This window comes from Drosophila albomicans, chromosome 3 (genome assembly GCF_009650485.2).
Source record: "Drosophila albomicans strain 15112-1751.03 chromosome 3, ASM965048v2, whole genome shotgun sequence".
Classification (NCBI taxonomy): domain Eukaryota; kingdom Metazoa; phylum Arthropoda; class Insecta; order Diptera; family Drosophilidae; genus Drosophila; species Drosophila albomicans.
In genome coordinates, this window is record NC_047629.2 from 17,651,968 (window position 1) to 17,678,913 (window position 26,946).

The following is a 26,946-nucleotide window of genomic DNA, read 5'->3' on the forward strand; positions in this document are numbered from 1 at the left end:
TTATACGCCTCATAAATGCTTTTATTTTGTGCACATTTCCATTCAACAATATATATATTTTGTTGCATCCCAAATCTGATCAAATTTATCACAGTTGCATTTCAATCCTTATATACAAGCAGAAAATCACATTTTTTTTTGTGCAGATAAATTCCAACAGGTTAGCAAATATTTTCTGCCAACATCAACTCGATTTTTAAATGAAAGAATACACAACAACAACAAGAAGAGCAATTTATTGGCATCCATGGAATGTTTCAATTGGGACAGATTGCAGGCAGAATTTTATTAAATTTACAAGAATCGGAATTTTGCTGTGTGACATAAAAGAAACAAAACGACAGTTTGGGGTATCTCGATGCTCTGTGCCAGAAATTTATTGACAAAGCTAATGTTTAAATTGTTTTAGAGTTGTGGATGTTTAATACATTTAAATTGATTATATTATGGTTTATTTTTAGAAATGTGTATGGGATTAAATTGACTAGCTTGAGGTTGAAGTGGCAACAATTACCATAAGCAAAGCTTTCGTTGAGCATTGCAGATTTTTAAACACGCTTCACAAAAGAAAGGGTATTATAATTTTGTGCCTAAGGGAATGTATGTACAGGCATATATATATATATATATATATATATATATCAACTGATCATCTGGCATATTTTGACCTGTGCGTTAAAATATTTATATTAAAAGGTATACCACACAAATACTAATAACATGCTGAAATTTAAATATACCAGCTTTAAGTATTTCATCGATATACCAAATATGATCATTATTTTTTAATTTTTCAAATTTAAATAGAATTCAGTGACATGTGAAGAAAGAAAATATGAAGATTTAAAGAAAAATTGGAAGACAAATTAATAAATTAAAATTTGATTTAATGATATTTTTAGAAATAAAAAAATAAACATTTCGTAGCTTCAGTTTTGTTTTAAATTTTTGTTATTATTTCAAATTGAAATGTAAAATATATATAGTCATAAAAATGCACCACAATCGAAATATATTTCAAGTATAATTACTATACATAAAAAATACAAAATATAGCACATCTCTTAGTCGATCATCGTTGCACTTGAAAATTCCCTCAAGTCTTGGTCTACTTTCATGTATATTTATTTCAGTCTTTCTTTTGTCTTGTTACCATAAGTTTGACATCCAAAGTAACGCCTGGGCGTGCTTATTGGATATGCAATGCAAAAATGAAATTATATATTTTGCTGGCTGTGACTGCTGCTTGGCTTAACTTTGCCACAATATTTTGAAAAAGCGAGTCAACAACACACACACACACAGACACACACGCATATATGTACTTAAAGTCAGTGGCGATGTGAAGCGAAGCAAAGTGAAGCCAATGGCAGTGGCAATGGCAATGGCGAAAAGCCCACAACCCATTTGAGGGCGTAAAATACATGTAAACACACACACATACACATACATCCATGGAACCACAAAGAGACATGCGTAAGTGTGTGTGAGCAAATATGTAAATATATCGCATGGGGAAGTTTTGGGCCGAAAGCGACACCCGCTCATTAAATATACAACGAATGAAATGTCAACGTGAAAATTAATTAACTCGATTGCGCAGCTTTGACTTTCGCTGGTTTGAGGCGTTTGCCAGAGAAAAGCGAGGAACGCGAGAGTCTGAGTGAGTGAGAGAGAAAAAGCTGTCGCGGTCAGAGCAAATTTTGGGCTCATATTTCAATCAAAAAACGGCGACAGCTGCGAGCCAAGCAGCATAAGCTGCAACATAATTTTGGCAAGAGTCCATCAACTCTCTCTATCTCTCTCTCTTTCTTTCTCTGTCTGCTGTGGCTGCCACAGGCGTGTGGCGCCACTCGTCGAGTCGACTCGACTCGCAGCGAGAGGCAGCCGCAGCGTTAGCCTCATCAATATTTACAAGCGGCGTGCCGCAAATTTTGGCGCAGGCAAAACAAGGCGTGTTTATGGGCGTAAAGTTAATTGCTAAATGACAAAATGTCCGGAAGGAATGCCCACCAAGGGAAGCGAGAGGACAAAGCGCTCGAAAAAAACCAGAACAGAACCAGAAACAGAGACAGCACGAAAGTGAGAGAGAGATGAAGATAGAGAGACAATTGACAGAAGGCAAAAGCGGCTCCTCTCGTCAAGATTAATGAGCGGCAATTAAACGTTTAAGTGTTGATTAATGTGACTTTCTGTATTTTAAGCCAACGAGACAGAGAGAGAGAGAGAGCGAGAGACAGCGACAGCGATAGAGACAGCTATAGCGACCGAAACAGAGACGTAGTTGTGGCCAGAATGGCTGAGTAGGTGGCCAGCTGGCTGTCAATCAGTGTGGCCAAAAAGCTGAGAAAAGAAATATGCAAAACGTTGGCCTAATTCGGGTCAGCAGCATAACCATAAATTCAGCCCCTTTCTCAGCGCAGAAATAGGTGCAAGAGGCAACCAGACATGGGGCATGCGGCATGCGGCAAGAGGCAACTCAAATTGAAAGACATTCGCATTTATCATCTTTACGGTTTAACTGCCAAAGTGCTTTGAAGGGATAACCAGCCAAGTGTAAACCAGAACAGAGAACCGAGAGCAGAGAAAGGCAAACATAAAGAAGAGCTGCTGCTGCTGCTGCACCGCAAAAAGTGGAAAGTAGAAATGAGCGTGGGTGGCGAATTGCTGTTCAACGGAATCCTCACACAAAGTCAAACAATGTTGTATGCCATACTATTTTTATCCCTACTCTCCGCCTTGTTTATCTTGACAGCGCCAACAACACAAGAACACAACACAACAAAAAAGCGAAAAAGGAAAAGGTGGCCAAAACACGAAGCATAAGCTATGAACGTCAAATAAAACGCACTCAGATAAGAGCTAGCAGCAATTAAATAGACGAAAATATGGCACAGGAATTTCGGCCAAGTCCAACAAGCGGCCCCATAACTCTTAGCTCAAAAAAAAACAAAAACAACAAAACGTCCTTGCACTTTTGCTCACAACAACTTACAGCAAATGTCCATCAAGACGAGTTTGCTGACAGGAATATTTGTTCAAGTGGCAGTGGACTCAGATGAAACCGAAGACGGAGACTAAAGCGATGGCGACGGCGACGGCGATGACGTGATGGCAAGACAATGTGCTTGGGTGGGAAAACAAATGGCTAGAAAAGATTACGGCAGCATTTTGCTGATTTTCAAATGAAATTTTAATGAATCAAAATACCCGGCAAAAGTTTAGCAGCAACAACGACACGAACAATCAGTGAAGAAATGAAACGTATTTTTGTAAATCTCCGGAAAAAGTGCTTCCAGCTTGAATCCACAAGCTACTCAAAACTGTCTCGGTTGCACAACGAAATAACCATAAAAGCAGCTGCTTTCCTCTAAAAGCTACTCTCAGAGTTCACAGTTCAGATTTTGCCCTTAAATATTTATCAGCTTCGAACAGAAGTCGTTGTCAGTCTCGAGTCAAGGGAATGGAGAAAAGTAAGGACGAGTTGAAAGATTAAATACAGATGCAGTTTGAACTTATGGTATGTGCACTTTGGATTTGAATGTAGTTCCATTTAAATGCCACACAAATAACACAATAACATTAGAGTAATCCCATAATCTGCTCTCGTTTTTAGTTTTGCAAATAAGTTGACCGCACTCAAAGTATAAACTGATTAAAACTTGCCCAAAAAGTTTACAATATTTTGTTGTCACAATATTGATAAACTCAGCCACAGGCTAGAAAAACTCGATTCTCGATTTGTTTGCTGTGGGGAGAAGTGAAGTGAAGCGAAGTGAAGCAAAAAAAACGACAGGAAATGCAGGCAAATAATTATATACAGGCCGCAAAATTCCGCAAATTAGTTGAAGCGCACATCCGTCTGATAAAGTTGGATGCCGCGAACAGGCTGATTAATTGAGAGCCAAACGAGATGGAGAAAGAGAAAGAGAAAGGGGAAAGAGAAGAAGTAGTAGAAACTGCGATACAATGGAATGATGAGTTTAATTAAATTTCCTTGGCCGGCAATCCTTTTATGGGCGCCATTTTGCTGGCAACTTACAAGCCATTGTGTGTGTTTCTCCTCACTGTCTCCCTCCTTCCTCTTCCTCCCACTAAATGTGTGTGTGTGTGTGTGGCAGAGCTAATGAAAATCAAACGTTGCACCACATTCAACTGTCCCAGTGGCTAAGCAAAATGAATGGGCTCGACTGCTGTTGCGACCTCGAAGCGGCAGCATCTTGTGATTTATTATTAAACACGAATATGAATTACTCAGGACAGCTTGCTAGGCAAAATGAACAACAACAACAAACATTCACCAGAAACAACAGAACAGAACAGAAACAAAGGCGATGCCATCCGCATCCCCCACACTCAAACCTGTGGCAATTTGATGCGCACACACATTTTTATGATTAATTAAAATTTATGCGACAGCAAAAAAAAAGGGAGAAAAAATAAGAAGAAATTATCTTTTGCTTATATGACAACCAATTCAGCAGCGAGGCATTAGGCGCCCAATTAAATTCTGGCCCTGTTTAAGATTAAGCGGAGTTGCCCCCAGGTTTCCACCCTTCTCTCCTCTCTCTCCCACCCGCTCCCACGCCATTCTCCAGACACTAATTGTGCTTGAGATTGTGGCAAACTATGCGGAGTTGTTTCACGGGACAGAGAAAAAAGCGAAAGCGAAACGCATTTTATATTTATTAAAGCAATAAAATAAAGTACAACCTGGCCACCCAGTTGCCCAGATAACGTATCCTCGGCAGCATATCCTGGCAGCAGCAGAGCTGAGAAATATCGCCATGTCATAGCCGTCATGCAGGTCGCTCCCAGAACACTCAACTCACGTACATAAATTCAGCAGTTTGTCCCCTTTCACTTCTCTATCTTTGCGTGTGCGAGTGTGCGAGCGTGTGTGTGTGGGTGTCGAGGGCAGCGTGTAAATTGTTGTTTCGCCATTTTGGACCATGACTACGCCTACACGCCTTTCGTGGCAACTCTCTGAGCTCTGAGCTCCTTTTCGGCGTCCCTTTGCATGGATTTCTGGGGGCATATGTAACAACGACCGTAGCAATAAATTTAAAATTAACCCTTTTAGGAGCACAGCTTTTGACCTTAGCCCTCTGACAGACTACAACTACAAAACATACTGCTACATGCTGCGTATCCTCCTCTGCCAAAGGATTTAGAAAAGAAGGCGTTCATCAATCTATTCAGCCAGAGAACGTAAAAGAGAGTTAACAAAAGTCCCACATGTCTCTCTGTGTCCCAACTTGTCGTTTCGTCGAATAGTTGTCAACGAAAACGAAAATTCATTTTATTTGCATGTCTTCAACTCTTGTCTAGCTAAAATATTTTGGGGCAGCAGCAACAACAGTCAAAGTGTGTGTGTGTGTGGCGAGATTAGCTGATTTTATGGCATAAGAAATTAAAATTCAATTTGCACCTCAGCTATATAAAATTAACGTAAACGCAAAACTTTAAGCTATAAAATGTTCATTTAATATTGATTTTTAATTACTTGAAATTTCAATAAATACCAGAAGAGTAAATACTTTGCAATGTTTATTATTAATACTTTATATAAACAGAAGAGTTTATTTAAAAACCAAATGAATATCCCTTTTAAAGCAAATTGTGTTTACAGGATATTTAAACGCCGGAAGTCAGCATCACAAAATATTATCAAAAAACATTGTTGCCGTTGTTATTTAAATGCCATACATAAAAAATGAAACAATAAATATTAATAACAATTGCGGCTGTTGACAAATTGGATAATTGCTTGGAAAGCAAATAATGCCGCAAATGAAACATGTGCGATATTAAAATTATGAATATGATGCAATTTGCTTGCAATAACTAAATGTACCGAAACTTAATTCAAATCAAATGATATGCCACTTATGGTATTAAGATGACATGGCTAAAATAAATGCTCTATATATATATGAAACGTTGACTCAGAAGTAAGTTGTCATTGTCGGAGCAACAACAGCAATAAAACCAAACAACAATAAATAAAATGTGGCTGCACACACACAGAGTGAGAGAGACGAAAAGAAGTTGAAAAGCTGTTGGGAGAAATGGCAATCGGAAAAGTGAACAGGAAGGGAAAAAGGGAATGACCAGAAAAGTAGACAGCGAAAGAAAATCAGAACGAGAGAGAGAGAGAGAGAAAGAGAGGGAAGAGAGTTCAAGTGGCCAAGTCAAGACAATTCGAAAAATGCTTTTAAAAGGAAATCAGTAAAGGAATTTCGCTTATGGGCAACTGATTGTGCCAATGGCAGCTGAGAGGTAGCCGACTTTATAGCCAAGGCTGAGACTGATGCTGCTACGATTGAGACTACGACTGACTCTGAGACTGAAACTGAAACTGAGCAGGCTGAAATTGAGGCAAAACAATTTGAGACAGCGCGTCCGTTAAGGAATTGAAGCAAGGAGCAAGGAGGAGGTAAGAAAATGGGAATGTAGATGGAAGACCTCACGTTTGGCGTTTGGCAAAATTGAATTGTTTTAGATTTTGTTCTCATTTCCCGGCGCTTTTCGCTTTCGCTGCGCCAAACAAATAAATCAAATTGGATTTTCTTGTGCACTTAATTTCGGCATAGGAAATTGCACAAAACTTAATCAAAAGCGGCAGACAACAATTGCAAAAACAAAACAAAAAATCAAGAGCACTTCACTTAGTAGGCTTTTCACTGCTGGCATTTTTGCTGGAGCAATTTTCATTAACAGTCGCGCACTTTTGTGAATTCGAGAAATTCAATAAAATGACTTCTCCCAAATTGTTTGCGAACCACAGCAAATCATTAGACGGAAGCCAATAATGAACGTGGCATAATGTTGTCAACATTTGGAGTTGTTATTATTTCTTCAAGCTGGTTCAGAGCTTGTAGCTAATCATCATTCAAGTAAGCATTGCGTGAAGTACATATTTTGGCAGTAAGATTTACTTTGATTGCAAAGCGTTCAACTTTTGTAATGGCTTTGGGATTCGTTCTTCACATTAACTGCTATTTAATACTTAATGCAGCAGATTAGAATCAATAGATTACTAAATATGACACGCTACTGTGAGCAAAAAGTAAGAAGTAAAGCTTAATTTAAACTTCGAGTGCTTAACACTTCAGGCTACTTCTTTTCCTCTTGAGTTGACAGAACTGTTAATGACATTTGGGAGAAATTTCATGTCCATGTCTAGCTTCTAAATTCCTTGAACTTCAACTACTCAATCCTTAATGCTGCAGCAAATGATGGGGGTAATAATTTTGATTAGAGATTAGAATGAACAGAGCAAGACATACTCCTAATAAGAGGAGAGATATTGCCATTTAAGGAATAAACTCAATAGAAGACTTTTTACGAAGAACTTTCCTTGCATTATATAGAAAGTGATATTGGCACTTAAGAATTTAATGCAATAGAAAAACTGTTCACTAAATTCGATACTTTTTAAATCCTTTAGAAAAGCACAATCTTTATATAGTAAAATTTTTAACGCAGTCTTGTAATCCAACTGCATTAATTTTATTCACCTAGCATAATCTTCAACATACTAGCAGCAAGTAAATAATGTTATAATATAAATATTGTAATAAGAATATAAATATTATATAGAGAATTTTGAGCTCTAGAAACACAAAACTTCTTTGTCATATTGGCACAATGTGTGCACAATCTAGAAATCAAGCTTGGATAATGAATTCAGTTACAGTTTATAGAATATAATGTATGTGATTAATAATATATAGCTTACAACTAAATGCTTAAGAGCTATGCATAAAATTTTAATTTATAATTGTAACATGCCATTGAATTCCGACAACTACAACCAATTTTTGAGCTATTAAATTGACGTTCCATTTTGATATTGTTATTGATATTAATATTGTTATTGTTAGTGTTACTGTTGTTGAATTTCAACTCGGATTTTTGGAGTCTAATATTTACAAATGCAGTATGCGAAATCATAGTTAAATCGTACTAGTTAAACATGCTAGTTATGGTTGCTAATACAAAATGTTATTGCTGCGCATTTATTGTTTTCAATTATATTCGCAATTCGCGCGAAACGTTTCTCGTTTTCCATGTGTAGTATTTTAATTTCTCAAAAATTGATTGCATTCGCAATTTTGGCCAAAAACGAATCGAATCGAATTGAATCGAAAATGAAAAAAACAAATAGAAAAACACCGAAAAACAATGCCACACACAAAAGTAAAGTGTAAATATTATCTTCGCTGCAATGAAGAACTTTCAGAAAAAATAAATTAAAGTAAACGGAATGGTAAATAACCAATTGATAAAAATTGAAATTGCATCAACAAATGAAACGAATTTCTTACTTTTGCGTACGATTTTTTTGGCGGCTCTCGCGAGGATGTTGCCGTAGGCGTGCCGCGTTTATTAGGGCGATTCTTTTTGAGTACGATAACGCGCATGGTGCACAATTATTTGTAATATTATATATAGATATATTTAAATATATGTGGCAAATTTATATATAATTTATATGTAGTAGGGTGTAGTAAATTCGATGTGAAACAATTTGATTTAACACGACGTGGCAAAGTCTTTCGAATTCGGTGTCGGTGTCGGTGTCGGAGTCGGTGTCGGTCTCTCAAATGAGTTGCCGTTCACAAACGGAGTTGCACATTCAGGGACACTCGATATAAGGACAAATGCAATGCGAGCCGCTAGCAGGCGATGTTCATTACGAGTAATACATAGTAAATGCTAGTTTAGATGACTACTTTCTATAGATTAGCAAAGTGGATTAGTTGTTTAGTTGTTATTTACAGTACACATACGAGTTACGAGTATAACATAGTATAGTAAGTAAGTAGCTTGCTGTTTGTTGGTTGGTTGCTTTCTATTTATAGCGTTTACTTAAGTGGTTCTAAAAATATGTATGTATTAAGTAGTTGTAGGTGGTGAAAGAGTGTGATAGTAGTAGTAGTAGAAGTAGTAGAAATACATATAGAAATGAGTGTAATAGTATTATCTATTGCTATTTGCTATTGCTATTTGCTGCTAAAATTAGTTACAAGCGTGTGTATTTGTTAGCTCATTTGGTTAATCTTTTTTATCAAGTCTTTTTTTTAGCCAACCGACTTGGTTTCAATTTGTATTGTAATATAATTCGTATGCACTAGAATATTACGAGTACGAATACTTAAAGCAAGCAAAACGATTCGAAGTAAACTGACAGTGCTACAATATGAAATTATTGATATTTGTATTTATATTGTTTTGGAATTTGAATTTGATTTGCATATCTCTTTGCGCTTTGCTTTTTCTTTTGGGCGCACGGTGCGTATGCGTGTTAGATATATTGATAGTTTGATAGTTTGATAAAGGTAAAGTAAAGCTATGAATATTTTACATATTAGTAAGTAGTTAGTAAGTATATGGCTGACGAGACTTCTCTGCTCTCATTTTGTGGATCAACAACTTAAGTTGCTTTACTTACGGTCAAGACAAGTTTTTTAGATAGATTTTTGTAAGTTTTTCTTTCTTTCCTATTACTGAACACAAAAGCCTGCCTGTCCTGCGCTCTAGAAATTTACGAGTATATTATTGTCTGTGGTTAACAAAGTGTTTGTTCCTTTTTTCTTTTTCTTTTTAGCTACTGAGACAACGCCTTAGACTAAAATGCATTTCGCATTTGTGCAAATCGTCGACGTTTTTTGTTTTTTTTTTCTTTTTTTTATTATTAGCCGTTTATTTTTGTTGTGTGTGTTGCCGTTGCAGCTGCAAGAAGGCAGTTGGCTGTTGCAGCCAATCAAACCTCAGACGACGCGACGGTAAAAATTGTTGTCTAACGGATACGGATGCGGATCACTCAGCAGCTGTGTAGGTGTGTTTGTGTTGTCTTCTGTTGTGTTGTGTGTGAGGCAAGAACGATAACAACGGTTACGGTTACTGTTACGGTTAGCGTTTAACGCACGACGCGCACTGTGAGCAACGTTGAGATGCAGGCACGTGACTGACTTGGAGCGATGCTTGCACGTTGCTTTTATAAACAGCGACGACACGAAACGAAGCGACTGCAACGACGCGACGATCTGGCAACGCTGCGCATGCACATCCACACTCCCGTCCCGCGCTCACCACCACAACACACCAACTCTCGTATTTGTACTTCGCACTCTTTACTCCCACACTCTCACTGTCACACAGCTCTCTCTCACTCACTCTCTATCACTCTCTCGGACTGTTTGGCTTAGACGAGGCGAACAGCTGTTTTTGGGCACGACGCCTGAGCTTGGGGCTTGGGGGTTAACGCAATTTGCGTTGGGGTTTTTCCCACCAAATAACAACAAATCTGACAACAACAAAAGTTTACACAATTCCACAAATTATCCTGCGTGCTATCGACATTAACACAAAAATAACCAAAGCAGCACACACGTAGACGACCAAATATTTGTGTATTAATCGCATAAATCTAGTTTACAAAACTGAAGCACGTGCACGGAGTCGGTTGTCCGTTGCTCGGCGAAATGCTCGTCCTCGTCGTTCTCGTCACAAACACCGTCGTCGTCGTTCGCACAGACCAAACGCAAGCTCATCTACCGCAGAACTAAACGAAGGACGAACACTTCCGGAGTTGTGGTGCTCCGACTGGCAGCAGTAACAGCAGCAGCAGCATTCAGGGAATTCAATTTGGTCACATGCGCATTGACTCAACCCAAAACTGAATGTCAAAACCAACAGCTCACAGCTGATTGACCTACATCTCGGTTCAAGTGTACTTTGAAGCATGAACACGCGATATACGACTAAAATAGACGAACCCAAACTACCTTAACAACTTCCTTTATAGATTGTAAGATATAGATAAGCAAAGTCCAAGCTAAAACTTTGCTTTCACTCTCAATACAAAACTGTGTCAAGCACGAAAGCTCTCTCTCGGACATCAACAGGTGCCTTTGCAAGTTACAACAAGCTTAATTCAATAAAAGCTTTAAGTGTTCAGCAGCTTTCATTGTGGTTGCGGAACTTGCTAATGAAAGCTTTTCACCAAACAGAAATGAAACTCACCTGTGCTCGTATGGCAGCCAAATGTATTTGCTTGGCGCGCAAATCAAACTTTTTCATTGACAAATCCTCCTGGAGCTCGTTAACCTTGTTATACAGTTGACCCTCAATGCCGCGCGTTTGTGTTCGATTCAGTGCATCAATGGAGTCCTGTAACGCAATCATATAACACATGAATGTTATATTGTGATGTATTGTGTGGTGTTGTGAATGTGTGTTGACTCACACATAAAGTTGTTACACACCTGCAGTTGACGTATTTGCAATTCCAATTCAATGGCCTCACGCTTTAGTGACTCCAACGCTGAGCGTTGCGACAACGTCGAGTGGCGGTCAAAGACGAGCTCGTTGCGCAAAACGGGCGTCATCTCCTGCAAGGTACATGAAGGACCAAAGGTGTTATGCACCGCGTATGTGTGTGTGTGTGTGGGTGAATTTATGAGTGTGTGGATGTGTGTGTTGGGCACTCACGTTATAGTCGCCAGTCTCCTCGGCTGCCTCGCCGGGCTGCTGTGCCTGAGGCGGTGCAAAGACCCGCCTGGGAACTTTCTGTGCCTGCGATGGCTGCGCCAGCAACCGCACAAAGTTGGCCAGATCCTGCTGCGGTGACACGGTGCTGCATTGGTTGCCCAGACTCGCATAGCGCTTTGCCTGCTCTGTGGCCTATAAATATGCATGCGGGAATTAGTGTTATTACTTCGTCTCAAAGGATCTCTCACTGCAAGTTAGAGCTAATGGTGATTATCCAGCAATTAACTAAAATCGCTTCTGCATAATTTCTCATTTCATGCGTATAAATACATGTTTAAAAGCAAATAATAACTGAGTTGTTTAATCAATGAATATGCAAAACATAAATCAGTGAAGTTTCTTATAAAATATTAAAGCGTTTTGCTTTAAAGTGAATATAATAAACACAACAACTTTATTAAAACTAGAAAATAAATAAAAAATATTATGTTTAAGAGCAAATATTAAACTGAGAAATGATACAGAACAAGTTGTATTTATATTTGTAATATTTTCATATTAAAGAGCTTTACTTTATGAAAAAAATGCATTTAAAAATTAATGAGGGATTGAGGTAGCAAAAAACTTTAAAAGAAAAAGGTTTTTTCTTATATTATGTCTACTTAAATGTATTATATATATTATTATACTTTAAAAACAAAAACTCCTTTAAAATGGATGAGAAAGAGGCAACAGAAATCCCTATTTTTAGGGGTTAACAACAAATTTATATAAAAGTATTTTTCTTATATGCTGCTGTCTGCTTAAATCTACTTCATTAACTGATAAATTTAATCTACTAATATTTCAATATTTTCATATTAAGGTGTTATACTTTAAAAACCAAAACACTTTAAATATGTATGTGAGAAACAGGCAAACAGAAATCCTTAAACGAAAAAGATTTTACCCATAAATATATAACAATTGAAAAAGCCCTTGCTTTATGCTGTCTGCTTTAACATATTCCAAATACAATATGTATTTCATGCTCAAGTTTGTAAAAAGTTTGTTGTGCATAAACAAAAATAAAAAATAAAAAGTCCATTAGCGCTCCAAAAAAACAAGAGAATTACAGCTGGACAGGAAACGAAAGTAACCCTTAAGACAGAAGCAAATGTATGAATTATGGAATGAGAAGTAAATTTTTTATTGCCGAGCAACGGTCGAGCACTTGAGTACTCCGGGTTAGTTGAAGCCGCCACGATGGCGTTATAAAAACAAAAAAGCATTTAATAGCCATAAGCATATCCGGACAATTGTTTTGTTTTTGATGTCTACGCACACGCACTTCACATTACGCAACATTAAATAAATTACCTGTGCAAATTGCGAGCTACAATTCGCAATTATGGACAATTATTATAATGATGCTCAAATTGTATGCAAAACGTAAGTGAGAGAGTGCAGTGAAATTAACTGAAATTCCCGCAATAATGTGTGTCAAGATTTACTAAGAGAGAGGAACAATAACCACCTGCTGCAGGCACCACAAACCCACTCAACCACCCAGCCACACAATTGTAATTGCAACTTGCAACCGCATTTGTAGTCGTAAATGTGTGTGGGTCGTAGTATCTAGTATCTAAAGTCGTAAATCAGTACAGAGTGCGACTCACCTTGGCGGCAATGACATCGGCGCCCTGTTGCAATGAATCGGACACAATGTTGCATAGGTCGTTGTGTATCTCCTCCAGTTCCTGCATCAATTGTGGCAACGTGTCGCAGTGGTAGGCCTCGAGCATGCCGTTCGTTGCATGCAACTGCTGTACGTACGCATTGTGCGCATCAATGTATTCGGTTAGCGAGTGTTGGCTGGGATTCTGGCGGTGTGCCATGTGGCATTGCTTGTAGTCCAGGCGACACTGCGGAGGAAAGGAGAAAGGAAACATCAGTAAAGTTAAAGCAAACATACATAGCATAATCAAGTGAGCAAATGTGTGAGTGTGAGGCTTTAAACCGGATTCTTTATACAGCGCATTAAGTGCTTAACAAGCCAGCGGCAACGATAACGGCAACAGCAAATGTGGCACATTGATGAAAGCACTCGACTCTTGCCACTTAATTATGGTATAGTACTCCAGTCTCCATCCATAATACACACCTTTGACAGCTTCTCTTCAGTCTTTGCGATAATAGTCTCAAAAGACTCCCTGTGTGTAAATATTTTGCGACTTTGAACTTTGCGATGAAAGGATTTATCCAGCATTGGCCGTGACACCTGCAATACACATTTCGCAACGTAAACACAAACACAACTTTATAAAGTGTTTCCCATTATTCAACACGCAAAGCAATACTAGACAGCAAGAGAGCGAGAGAGATAGAGAGTATAATCAACATTTAAAGGTACTTAATGATGTGCTTTTGATGAAATATGCTTCAATTCATCGCGCTGTTTTGTTTTCTTTTTTCGTTTTTCGTTGTTTTTCGGGGCAACAAAAAATGCAAATCATCTGGTGAAATGCAAATGAAATACGCGCAACACAAATAAAGAAACACATACAAGAAAGAAAAACAACACAAAAATTCCAACAGAATAAAACACAATAAAAAATTTAAAGGCACATACGAATGTGAATCATAGACTTGTAAATACCCTGTACAATTGTTAAATAAAAGTGGATAAATTTAATGAAAATCTCTTAGACAGCTCGCAGTTTTGTCTGCTTGCAGAGTATAAATGTAAAAAAAATTACATAATGCGTCACTCGAATTACACATGCGATTTCCCAAGGTTCCAAAGCTATGGGGTGTACAGCCGCATCCACATCCACATCCACATCCAGACATATGTATATACATGTACATATAAATAAACTCACTAACTGTGAGCACATTAACCATAATTAATCAGTGTCTGCCCGCGGTCATGTGCATTTGTATGAATAAATTGTCTGGTTAGTCGAGCGATTGATTTAAGGATGCCCATTATTCAATTAGCATATATGACAGCCACAATCTATTTTAGATCTCTCTTTCTCTCATTCTCTCGATTTTCTCTCTCCCTTTTTTGGGGGAGGTCAACACAACTTATCCATTTAACTGTCAACACGAAATAAATATGAAAATAGGTTTGCAATTCAGTCATTTGGGCATTTCGTCCTTGACCATTTCCCATTTCCCTTTTCCACCCGCGTTCATACCTGACGTGAGAGCACACTGGCCACATCGTTGCAGGCCTGTGAGTCGGTTTCCGCTTCCTGCAGGAATGTTTCCCATGCCTGAAAGATGGCCAAATGACAGGCGGGTCTATCACCATCGAAACAATAACATAATAAAAATAAGTTCATTAGTGAAGTGCTTCATCGCATTCAAATTAATCGTGAGCTCACCTTTCCTTGCGCAGGTCGGCATTCTTTTTGCGATAATTGGACACTAAAGTTTGAAGGGCAGTTGCATGTTCCTCATACAATTGGGCAAGTGTTTCGTTGAAATCGGATACTGCAAAGCAAATGTAAATAGGTTAAATAAACTTAAATTTTATTATTGGCAATCTTATTTATAGAACATGCGAGTTTCTTTATATATGGGTCTAAAATTCCTTATTCCTAATTAGGATCACATTTGTTTGACCTCATTCTTTAGGACTTTTTAAAGGGATTATAAGGATAAAAGCATTTTAACAGTTACATTATACATTTATATACATTATACACTTCTCTATTCTTTTTAATAAAATCTTGGGGAAAGATACCTTGCATTTCTTTTCCTTCTCAAAATCCCTTAAAAGAGTCGCGTCGAAATTGATCGCAGCAGTTGCTGTCCAATCAAAAACTCAATCAGTTTAGGACAACGCCACCAACATGCAAAAGACGGCATTTCAAAATGGTTTGTTAGGGTCGCCAAAGGAATGACAAAATGAAAACAAAAGCCGTCAGCAAGAAACAGAGTTTCCAAATCGGAGCAGAATTTGCATAGTCTCAAAGCAAAACTGAGGTTGGGTCATTTCTAGCGATTGGCTTTTCACGTTTTTGACCAAGTCGCGTTTACTCGCTGGTCACATAATGTAGGTCAACCAACCAAAAACAAAACATGTAAGAAAACTATAATCGAGTGTGCTTGACTGTGAGATAACTGCGACCTGTTAGATATTATTATTTAAAAATACTAGATGAATACAGCAGAAAAGGTTTTCTTAGGTACTACAACTACCAAAAAAAAATACCATAGAGTACAAAATATACCAAATTGTCAATCAAGCAATTGTAACCCGATAGCAACAGTGAGTATAAAAAATAGCAGATTGATATACCGAACAAATATTTTGAATAGTACAACAGTCAAAATATACCATAGAGTGCAAAATATACCAAGTTGCCAACTAAAGGAGCTAGGACCCGACAGTATCAGCCATTTTTCCTATCAATTTTATCTGATCGCAAACAAATTTAGAGGAATCATAAAACCGATAGCTTTTATTGTATGCCATCTTCTGCCTGTTACATACGTTTCCAGTTGTTACAAAGTTATAATACCCCTCTACGCCATGGGTATTGGATATAAAAACATTTTCGCACTTGTCATCGCTATGTCATTGATTGGTCTTTAAGCAATTCAAACGATAAACCACTTTATGTTATCCAATGTTTGAAAATATTTATTTCGTTTGAGCTTTAAATTCCATTTGCGCAACAAACATTTAAGCAATTCGTTTTAACACAAACCGTTTTTATTTTATTATTTATTTGTGGAGCACTAAAATCTAAAAATGAATTTTTGACGCCGAGAAATAAAAAGTTTTGGCATGTTAAGCAAAATGGCATCCGCTCTAAAAGCAAAATGCGTTGATTGTTGCACCAAAGTGCATTAGAGTTAGAGCTCCCCACGCTCACACACACACTCAGACACACACACACCCACACAGCTGGAGATTGGAAAGGAAGAGTGAAAAAACTGGTTTCAAGGCTGGTTGCAATGAAAAACACTTTAAAAGTGGCTTAAAAGTGCCAACTGAATGGTTGAAACAGCACTAAGCTGCTCCTTCTCCGTATGCAGAGGTATTTTATAAAGCGATGTTGATGCCAGCACTCCAACACATACACAGAGACGCGTACAATGTGTTGGCACTGAATGCGTATACTTAATATGAAAAGGTTAACTCGTAAATCCCTTTGAATAGCTGCGTCATATATGAGAGAAAACTGTCTGTCATCGCTGTAATCCATCACATTTACGACTATTTAAATATATATGAATCTGCCTCGCTGGATTTTAACTCAACTTTCAACTTAACTCCCGTAGTCACCTGCCACTTTATGGTCCACAGTTCGGAGGCCATAAACAATTTTATTGACTCTCGAATGCATACTACACAAAACACACATCGTCTCAAGACGATGCAGCAACAAGTTGCCTTTCAAGTGCCACTCACAATTTGCATTTCATCAAACATCCAGCACAAGAATGTCAAGAATTTAAGCTGCCAACTGGCAACTGGCAACAGCTAATTGAAGTGTTCGTCTTGAGTATTTGCTGGAATCTCAATTATTTTTTCAGGCTCGAAATTGCAACAGAGTCATCGATATCAACAATGTATGCTTGAGCTGCCAGCAAAACATGTTCCGTTGGCTTGACGAAAATGTTATTAAAAAGTTTTCCCAACTCGCAAACTGTGTGCTGAAATTACAAACGGGGGAGAGCCCAAATGCAATTTCAGGTTCAGTTTGTATTGCTTTTGACAGCGATGTGTAACTTTCAGAGACACAAGTCAAAGTTATGCCTCTGCCTTTGAGATCATGTGTGTGTTCCCTTGCTGTCGACCAAACAGACAAGAACAACAAACAGGAATATTCGTAAGTGTCAAGCGAAGTAGTGACAAGATGATACCCTGTTTGGCTAACCAGCAGTAAGTCAGTATCAAATATATCCTATCTCCTTATGTTGTCTATTTTAAAGGGTATAGAAATTGGCATCAAGTTCGAAAGGTCAATATAGCATGTGTGTTCCAAGTTGGCACAAACTTCAAAGTAAGCAAAGCAGCAGTCAAAATCGAAAAGAAGAAACTAAAAACGAGAAAAAGCAAGAAGAATAGTTGAGGACTTAAAGCTAAAGTGTGACTTAGAATCACGAGTTGCAGCTGCTAGAGAAAGAGAGCGTGTTTGTGTGTTATTTATAGAGTGGGAATTGGAAACGTGTGCACATCAAGTGAATAGATTTATGGCCGAATAAGAAGGCAACAGTGTCAAGACAAAAAGCGCAATGCGATTGAAATCAATAAGCCATAAAGCGAAGCCATCTAAACACACACAGATGCCAAACAATCGACAAACTTATCAAATAAAACTCACACACACAAACACCCACACACACACACCTACACGCACATAAGCGTCCAGAATAAATTGTTGTGTTGGGATACGGAAATAGCAAAGAACCTAAACAAAAACTTTGGGTTCTTTGTGTGCAAACACAACCCATGGCTAAACAAAGCATATTAAGTATACGTATGTAGATATTAAGGTATAAATTAAGCTATAGGGGGAGATGTACATATGTATGTTCGACTCACCTGTTTTAATTAACTTAAAGTTGACATTGTTCTGGGATTTGAAAGCCTCGTTCAAACTGCTGTGACTGTAATCCTTGAGTACACCATTATAGGACGCCATGCTGCCCTGTGGGCTAAGGGAACCACGCCGTGGCCCCCTCCACCCGAAGAAACTACGATTTTTTTGACCACTTGAAGATTTTGCCGAAGAATCTGCCGGAACACAAAGCGCTATTTAATAAATACACATTGCTAAAATCAAATTTAATAAAAAATGAAAAGACAAAACTGGTAAGAACGTATAAATTGAGAAATCAAGCAATTGAAATTAAAATAAATTGCAAGAAAATTCCAAAAACCGCAAACAAACGAAAAATGAAAACCAAAAATAATGAATGCAAACAAATTAAATTTCATATCAAATGTGTTTCAATTAAATCAAATCTCAGGCGAAACGTAACATAACGAAACGAAAATTGAATTGAATCGGCCGACAGTCGACAAAAGCGGTAAGAAAAATAAGTAAATAACAAAAGTAACTCAAATTAAACAGTTGCCATAGTCGGAGGTATGCGTTCGGTTCGGTTCAGGGATTTTTGTCGCCCCTTTTCTCACTTTCTGCCGCTTTTCGGCTGCCATTCAATAATGGCAGGCATGTCAGGAATTCTTATTCTTATTCGTTTTTTTTTTGTTTTTTTTTTTTTGATTTACTCCTCCTGCTTGCCTTGTGATAAATACAAAAATATATTGGGTTGACGTGCCAGACAAGCTGTCCACGCCCCCCATCGCTTCCTCGCTCCCATCGCTTCCTCGCTCCCATCGCCCGAGCACAGCGGGAGTCTAAACTGGGACACGGATGGAGTAGGTGGAATAGCGAGCAATCAAACAAATCGCTGCCTCTCATATTTATGCATAAATAATGAGACGAGGTGGGTTTTGCTTTCTTGTTTGCCATTCTTCTTGTATTTTCTGTTGAGCAAACGGAAATTTCAAGTGCTTGGGCGCCCATTACAAAAGTCAACAGAACAACACAGAACAGAAGAGAAGAGAACACATAGCTAGCTAGAATCGGATCCCAAGACGTAGGCTATCCCCAATTGTGTGGCTCATTTGAAATTCAATCGATAAATGAAGCGTAATTCTATTGGCTTTACGATTTTTCAACTGTCCAGCTCGGAGCTCGGTAGCTGGCAGCACGTTGCATGTGCGGCGCACATGGCGTATGAGTGTTGTTTCGACTGCTGTTGCTGTTGCCCACAAAAGTATGCTATAGAAATTATTTAGCGACGCTAAATGACGCACAAGAGAAGCTAGTCGACAGCTGCACGGCATGTGTCATGGTTATGGTTTATCCTCGACATAATCCGACTGCAATTTCAAATGAAATAAACAAGGCGTGCCAGAGATTGCCAGACGTATCCCACGTTGTCGGAGCTGCCTTCAAGTCTTCCTCCACACTTTTACTCGTCTGCGTCTGAGTTGTAGCATTTGTGGAGCACGTAGGGCACACGCTGTTGATTTAGTTTTAGTTGAGTTGAGTTGAGCTGAGTTCAGTTGAGCTGCTCTTCTGCTTCCGCTTCTGCTTCTACTGGTGCTTCTGGTCATCAAATTTGCCGCGCTGTGAACTTTTAAATGAATTCCAAGTGGGCGACAACTCGGTTGCCATCTTGAGGCGTGCCTGTGTTTCGCACGTTGCGTTTGTCCTCACGTGCCGTCTGCTCTTACTGTTGCTGCCATCGTTGTCGTTGTCGTTGGCGTTGTTGATTACACTTCACGCCCAGCTAAGCTTGGCATTCATTTTGAAGGCGTCCGTCATCGCACAGCAGGATGTGCAGCATGCAGCATGTTGCTTGCTCCTTTTGAAAGCACTGCTAAGGAATTATGTTCGTGCTCATTTTCACAGTGAAAAACGCGATGGAGCTGCGCGCATTTCCTCTTCCACCCTCATCCCCCGACAAAACTGCACACGCAATGCAAGGTTAAATCCCAGTTTGCGTGCAAGCAAAAGGATTGGGATGGTAAATATAAGGATCTTGGATGTTGGGTGCGTGTATGTTTGTGTGTGTGTGTGTGGTGTACAACTTGTCCAGGCATGCACATAATCCTATTTGCATGCAAGCAAACGCAGCAAGGGACCGACATCATTGCATGTGTGATAAGAATTAGGATAAGACTTCAAGGCAGGCATTCAGGCATTCGAGCAGTCAGAGAATTCTAGTTAAAGTCAAGCAGCTTAAACACTCAACTCATTTCTACATTGGACTTAGCTGCTTGTTGTGCTTTCCAAAAAGGTAACTATGCAGGAAATAACAAGGAAAGAGTGAAATCATCTTTGGCATGCAAAAGCTTGTATCTTCTCTGGCAGGGATTATTTTGAGACCTTTGTAAGACTATTCATTAAGATTCAGCTACAGCTGCAGCTTTGCATAACAATGTGATTACACTTGACATTTGGGTTATGGGAAAACTTTAAAGCATTTACCACTATACAAAGACGCTTTATCGCACTTGTACTGCATGCTTATGCATACATAAGAGATAGTTTGCGATAGAAAATAAACTGAAATTGATCAGACTAACAACAGATTAAACTAATGCGTCTATACAGTGACTCTTTATCGAATTTATACTGCTAAACATATATTTATTATTGCTGCAAAGTAGAAGTGCTAAAAGACAGTTGTCGGAAGGTAGTTAATAGCCATAGAAGTAGTGAATATTTACGAATTATCTTTATAGAATTTATTGAACATATACTTGTTTATCTAAGAGAAAGTAATCTAAAGATAATTAGTTAGGAAAGTTGAAATCTTTAGTTATTTAACTAGTGAATTTTGAAACTACTTTCATTGCTGCATTTAAGAAACAAGTTGAAAGTTACAGTCGAGAATGCTTGACTGTTCGATATCCGCAGCCTGTTTTTTAAATAGCATAACATTGCGGTATTATCATTTAAATATATCAAATTGATATGCCAATTGGTATATTGCCATACAAGTGCTCTCAGGAAAAATGACTAGTCTATCTTTTACGATATCTGTAATCTTGTTGTTCCTATGAGCATAGCTATATCAACTCGGATGTCTCCTTCTGTCTGCTATATACATTTCCGCCCGTTAAAAAGTTATAACAACCTATGGGTAGTTGGTGAAAGTAGACGTTGCTACATTAGCTCCTTAAACTCAGTTATAAATCTAGATGTGCTACATGACTTAACGAACTTGTTGCTATAAATCGCAGACTTCAATGTTCAGCTCCACAAAGTTGCAAAATAACCTCTGCCAAGTCGTAAGAAAATGCCATAAAATCATCTCCGAAAAAAAAAACTGCACTCAAAACAAGTAAAATCATTCGTATCATTCAATCAATCCATCATTCAATCAATCAATCAAACGTTGTACGCAACATTTTCTATGAGTATTTTGTATATTTTTTTTTGTTGGTGCGGCAGCTTGCAGCGCAGCAATAGCTTGCGGCAGTAGCAGCAGCAGCGGCAGCAGCAAAAAAGAACTGTAAACAATTTGATTAGCTTGTGAAAAAGTAGTTTTTGGGGGCACCTGTCACCTTTGGAGTGCGCGCCGCCACCAGACCCAGACCCAGCGGGTGCCGAAGCCCCCGCGGCACCACTGCTCTTGCCACCCCCCGCACCACTCGCACCCGCCCGCTCATCCCAATGGTCGGCACTGCGGGAACGAGCATTGAGCGCACGCTCGCGTTCCTCCTGCGGCGAGCGTGCAAATAAACTCGCACCACCCGAACGCCCGCCAGCTGGACTTCGTGTGCGAGGCGAATCATAGACGCCGGCATAGTTCTCCAACGGGGGCGAATAGCCGCGTCCATCGGCTGGCGCCGTATTGGGCGTACGAGGTTGGACCTTGATGACCGGCTCGCGGGCCTCGAAGAACGCATCGAAGTTGTTCTGACGCAGATTCTCGCTGCTGAACACCGGATTCTCCACATGCACATGCACATCTTCGCGCAGTCGGATGCTCTCACGCTCCCGCGTATCCGACGACGTGGAACGTCCCAATCGGCCCAACGGTATGTGCAGCTTGGGACGCAAACGCGACTTGCTGCTGGTCGGTGACTTTTGCCCTGCGCTACTGCTGCTCGGACGCTCGGGCGGCAGATCCATGGGCGACATGGGTCGACCCCAGCCGGGTCCGAAGTGTGCATGCGTTGGATCCGGCGTCGGTGGCTCCAGAAAGATGCTGGGACTGCGCGACCGTGTATCGAGCAGTCCGCTGCCCGATGCTGCGATGGCGCCATAATCACTCAAACGCTGTTCGCTGGCTCCTGGCACCGCCTCCTCGTCGTAGGCGCTGCTGCGCTGGAATGGTGCTCGTCCTGGTGCTGGGGATGCTGAGCTACTGCCTGCTGCTTGCATGCTAGCGTCATTATACATGGACGTGCTCAGCGTACGCTGATGTGGCAGCAGCGGCGTCAATGGCCTCGAACGATTGCTGCGGATGCTCGAACGCTTGCTCCCACTATTTGCCGATGGATTGTAGTTTGAATGCGTCAGCGAAGCGCGCGATGTGCGTCGTATTATCGCTGGCGATTGTGGCTGTTGTTGCTGTTGTGGTTGCTCCTCGAAGCTAAAGCAGTCCGCTGTTGGAGCAACAACTGCGGGCGGTGTGAGGTGTTTGTGCGGTGAATTCGGTGGCGTGGGCGCGGCAATGGAAGTAGGAATGCGGGGGGGTATAAGAATGGGCTCGGTGACACCTGGTGTCCACGAGTCGCTTGTTGTGGGGCTGGTGGCGGCAGCGCAATTAGAGTTGACGTTGTAGTTGACACTGGAGCTGGAGTTGGCGTTGAAACTGGTGTTGGCGGCGGTGCTGGATCTGACCGGATACTCGATGGGCACAAGCGGTTCACGCAGACAGTCGAGTGTGGGTCGCGGTTTCACACGTGGCGCAAAGAAACCATAGGTCATCAAGATGAGCTCATCGGCGGGATATATTACGTACATTCCTCAATGTCCCCATGTGACATGGTGTGGCAGATCTCTCTATGAATTTTGTACGCTGCTTCTCTTTTGGCTTCGACTAAATCCTTAACAATATAATTTGTTTCTCTAACTAAACGTTAATCAAGGAGGGGCGGGCGGATCTGTCTTTTCTTGGGTACTATTACAGTTAAGGTTACGTTTAAGGTTAAAGTTTTGCAGTGTCGAGTTGTCTTTTATAAAGTGGTTTGTCTCAAAGTCTCACTAACTGAATTGCAATAATAAGTAAGAGTACAACTAAAGAGATTTTTACGTAAAGTTATGAAATTAATATTTATATATATATCAACTAATTGGCGCGTACTTTATTCAACTTGGGTTTATCACAAAGCGAGTTCGAACTATTTGGTATCGTGTTGTCATTTAGAGCGCTGCATCCTCGCAATACCTGCAATAGAGAAAAGGAAAGAGATCGAATGAACGTTAATTAAAAATCGTTAATTAAAGCATTGATTACTTTGCGTGTGTGGTTGTGCACGTGAATTTCTGTTCATTTAAAAGCCCATCAGGTCAGGCAACCAACACAATAGAAGCGTATAAATACGAAAACTTCGACCGCACTCATTAAATTATTTAGCAATTTCACAAACGAGAGAGCGCAAAAATTTGTGTGCTCATTAAATTGTTTACCATTTGAATTCATTGCGTGGCAAGTTTCTAGCCAAAAGTTACGGCCTGACTTCGACAGCACAACACAACCCAACACAACAGAACTCAGGCTGGACAAACTTTGTGGCAGTCGGCACAAAAACAAAGTTAACGCCAACTTTTCACATGTCTTTTTGGCCAAGGCCAAGAGGGCGCCGCAACAACACGCAGTTAGCCAGCCGCTGTTACTCGTAGTTAAGAGTTTCCTTGAATCCCTCGAGTTCCACGAGTTCAGCTTGCAGGCTTATTAGGCATTCAATGACTCTGAACTGTACTGAACTGTGTGGCACAGAAATTAACACACAAATTAGCTTCGACGGGGCGGAGACTCAAATTATGCGCATAAAAGGATTATTATTATTATCCTGTCCGTTTATTAGCGAAATTGATGAGCCAGATTAATTGAAATGTGGCTGCTCGTCAATGCTCTGATTGACACAAACAATGCCTTGGCTCATCGACAATTAAATGCTCTCTCTATATCTTAGATAAATATAAACCATTTATCAGCTTGACGTGCTCTTCTTATACACTTATCCTTGTATAACATTCAATACGTCTTCGATAAATATAAAAAAATTATTAAATGTCAAAAGCATAAACAAAATATTGAATGTTGAAGCTCAATAGATATACCTTTGTTTTTTTATTTTTTCACCCTAATAAGGATCCTTTCTATTTTGTATTTTCATAGATTATTAAATGTCAAAAGCATAGGCAAAATATTGATCGTTAAATCTGAATTAAAATGCTTTTGTTTTGTTATTTTCCCTAATCAGATGACAAATAAAATTCTGTACGTAAATTTCCATTAAATATTTAGCTAACTCATTTTTTATTAGTTGTCAATTAATATTAATCTATGTGAAAATAAAATACATTATTTATTTTTTATTATCAGAAGCATAGACAAAATTTTGGTTTTGTTATGATTTCAAATGTTTCTTTTTAATTGTTCTTTCCAATAATGTCAAAAATGCAACGAATGCAAAACTGAAACTTTTACTAAACTTTTAACTGATTTAAATTTAACAAATTTGTATTTTTCTATTTGTATAGTTGTATTCAATAATTTGTCGTATTAGATTTTATTTAATTTTTTCCTAAATAACTTAAATTGTTGTTTAAACTTTTAAAGAATTTAAAAATGAAATAATTCAACACCATAAGCTTCGCTTTTATATAATTTAAAATTCAAATTAAAATTGATTTCAATTAAATTGGGAAAAAATATCTAAGTAGTTTTCAATGAAAATGTGACTGTTTAATTCATTTCAAAAGGATTAAATGTCACATGCTGTACCTTTGTTGTTGCCTTTTAAATTTAGCTCAAGTCCTTACTAAATTTCAATTTATATCAATCAGTATTTATGAATTGTTAATTAGGATTTAAAAGCATTAAAATCAATCAGATACTACTTAGTATTGTTTACAAAATCATAAATATCTTGCCCATCATTGAACTTTATATGCAAATTGAAATCTTAAGTTTATTTTCTTGGCAAATAAAAATGGAATTTCCAATTCATTTATCTGCAGTTTTCCCAATGATTGGATTCGGAAGCGCAAAATAATAAATTATGTGCGAAATTGTTGCATCCTCAAATGCCGCATTCTGTTGCAATTTATCAAAAGTATAATACAAAATAAAAAAGGCGAGCTGCATCCACAGACATGACTGATGGTTAAAACTCACAAGTAGTTGAAGAGTATTATAAATGTAATTTCGGACATTAATTGGCAGCAAGGGGATTGCAAATAATATACAATAATGCCAGCGTTCAATTGATTTTTAATTTAAACAAAACGTACACGAAATATATTCTGGCCATAGGCGAGTGTCTTAGCCCATTGATTTATGGGAAAGACCTGCTAACCCAGCGACCAGATAAACAAAACTTGAAAACTTAAGTAATATTGGCATTCCTTGGCGGTTTGCCAACTGAAATCTACACGGCATTGAAATCGCATTACGCAGATGATGGCAGACAGAGAGAAAGAGACAGAGAGAGAGATAAAGAGGGCTAAAGCTGGCGATTAAATTCGTATTGTCATAAGCTGACAGACCTTGCAATAAAATGCCACACACACTCACACTCAGAAAGATGCATAAAATTGCATCGATAAATAAATAAATAAATGCGAAATAAATACGCTATAAATCAGAGAAACATTTGAAGGCAATTGCAAATCTTTGCGAAATTTTATTTACAAACCAAAACTGAATTATGTTTTTAACGAGAAGACACGCTGTGTGACAGATAAATAATTGCGCTTACTCAGCGAATACTCGGAAAGCAGCAAAAAAAAATGGCTAAAAGTATCGATGACAATGATGGGTTGAATAATGTGTGAGCTGAGTTTGAGTTTCGAGTTTGAGTTCGAGTTAGTTGATGCGTTGCAGCTGCCAAACGTTTCGCATGCAAATATGCAAATATTATTCTTCCATTTTCCCTGCAGCACACTCACACACTCGCTCACACACACCTCGCATACACACTCGTACGATAATTGAATTGTTTTGCAGCACTTTAGCAGCTCGTTAAATCTGTCAACATTGATCAATCATCCAGTGAAACTTTTGCGCAAAAGAGCAACAGCAAAGCCAAGCAGCCAACGCGCTTAAAGGACTCTCATCGCTTTCGCATGGGAATGCCAATACCTTGCACAAGAATGGAAAGCCAGCACACCACAGCACACACACACTCTTCACAGCCGAATGACATTGAAAACATGCTATGAATTTCTGAACCCATCAGAGAGAGAGGAAGAGAGGGAAGCATTGAGGCTGAGGCTGGGCGTTAAAGGGGCAACCAGACTGCTCTTGGCGGCAGCAATGCCATAAAGCAAAACACAAAGTGAAAGCAATTTTGTGAAATGCACAAACACACTCACACTCACACCAACATCAGCGTGAACGTGAACGTGAACGAAAAACGACAAGCCGAACCCGAACCCGGCAACAATGAACGCCCTGGGCTACTTGCCGACATTTGTTGTGCCATAAAAGTGCAACGGTAACTATATAAAATTAATTAACTACAAAAAAACAATGAAGCAATCTGACACAGACTCACAATGCCTCTGACAGCGCCGGCGGTGGCAGCAGCAACAACAACAATACCATCGACAACAACAACAGCAATTGTGATGGCGGAAAGGAACAGTCAGCAGCCGGTTGCTACTTTGAAGTACTTGTGCTTATCATTCATGACAACCCCAGCATGAAAATGAATACGAAAACACAACAGCAGCACAA

At 39.1% G+C, this 26,946-nt stretch overlaps 2 protein-coding genes across 2 annotated transcripts in view; both read right to left on the reverse strand.

Moving 5' to 3' along the window:
• The window catches only part of LOC117571211 (uncharacterized), a 73,578-nt gene extending 51,154 nt beyond the window's left edge, over positions 1 to 22,424 (reverse strand). Inside the window, 9 exon segments of the mRNA XM_034253257.2 lie at positions 11,035 to 11,181; positions 11,277 to 11,402; positions 11,503 to 11,694; positions 13,161 to 13,406; positions 13,646 to 13,762; positions 14,688 to 14,793; positions 14,877 to 14,985; positions 18,053 to 18,244; positions 21,589 to 22,424. Coding sequence (XP_034109148.1) covers positions 11,035 to 11,181; positions 11,277 to 11,402; positions 11,503 to 11,694; positions 13,161 to 13,406; positions 13,646 to 13,762; positions 14,688 to 14,793; positions 14,877 to 14,985; positions 18,053 to 18,244; positions 21,589 to 22,300 — 1,947 coding nt within the window. The 5' untranslated portion in view covers positions 22,301 to 22,424.
• LOC127565737 (uncharacterized) lies at positions 22,307 to 23,003 on the reverse strand. The gene is made up of 2 exons (XM_052005816.1): positions 22,454 to 23,003; positions 22,307 to 22,419 (listed from the first exon to the last, which is right to left on the reverse strand). Exons 1-2 carry the CDS (start codon positions 23,001 to 23,003, stop codon positions 22,307 to 22,309), a joined length of 663 nt encoding a protein of 220 aa, XP_051861776.1.
• Between the last annotated feature and the right edge of the window lie 3,943 nt (positions 23,004 to 26,946).

Bases quoted from the DNA above. Each gene is read 5' to 3' on its own strand.
- LOC127565737 (XM_052005816.1), bottom strand. From the start codon at position 23,003: ATGTACGTAATATATCCCGCCGATGAGCTCATCTTGATGACCTATGGT. The intron at 22,420-22,453 runs GTACGCTGAGCA...TAATGACGCTAG, and splicing joins GCCGCTGCTGCCACATCAGC to CATGCAAGCAGCAGGCAGTA.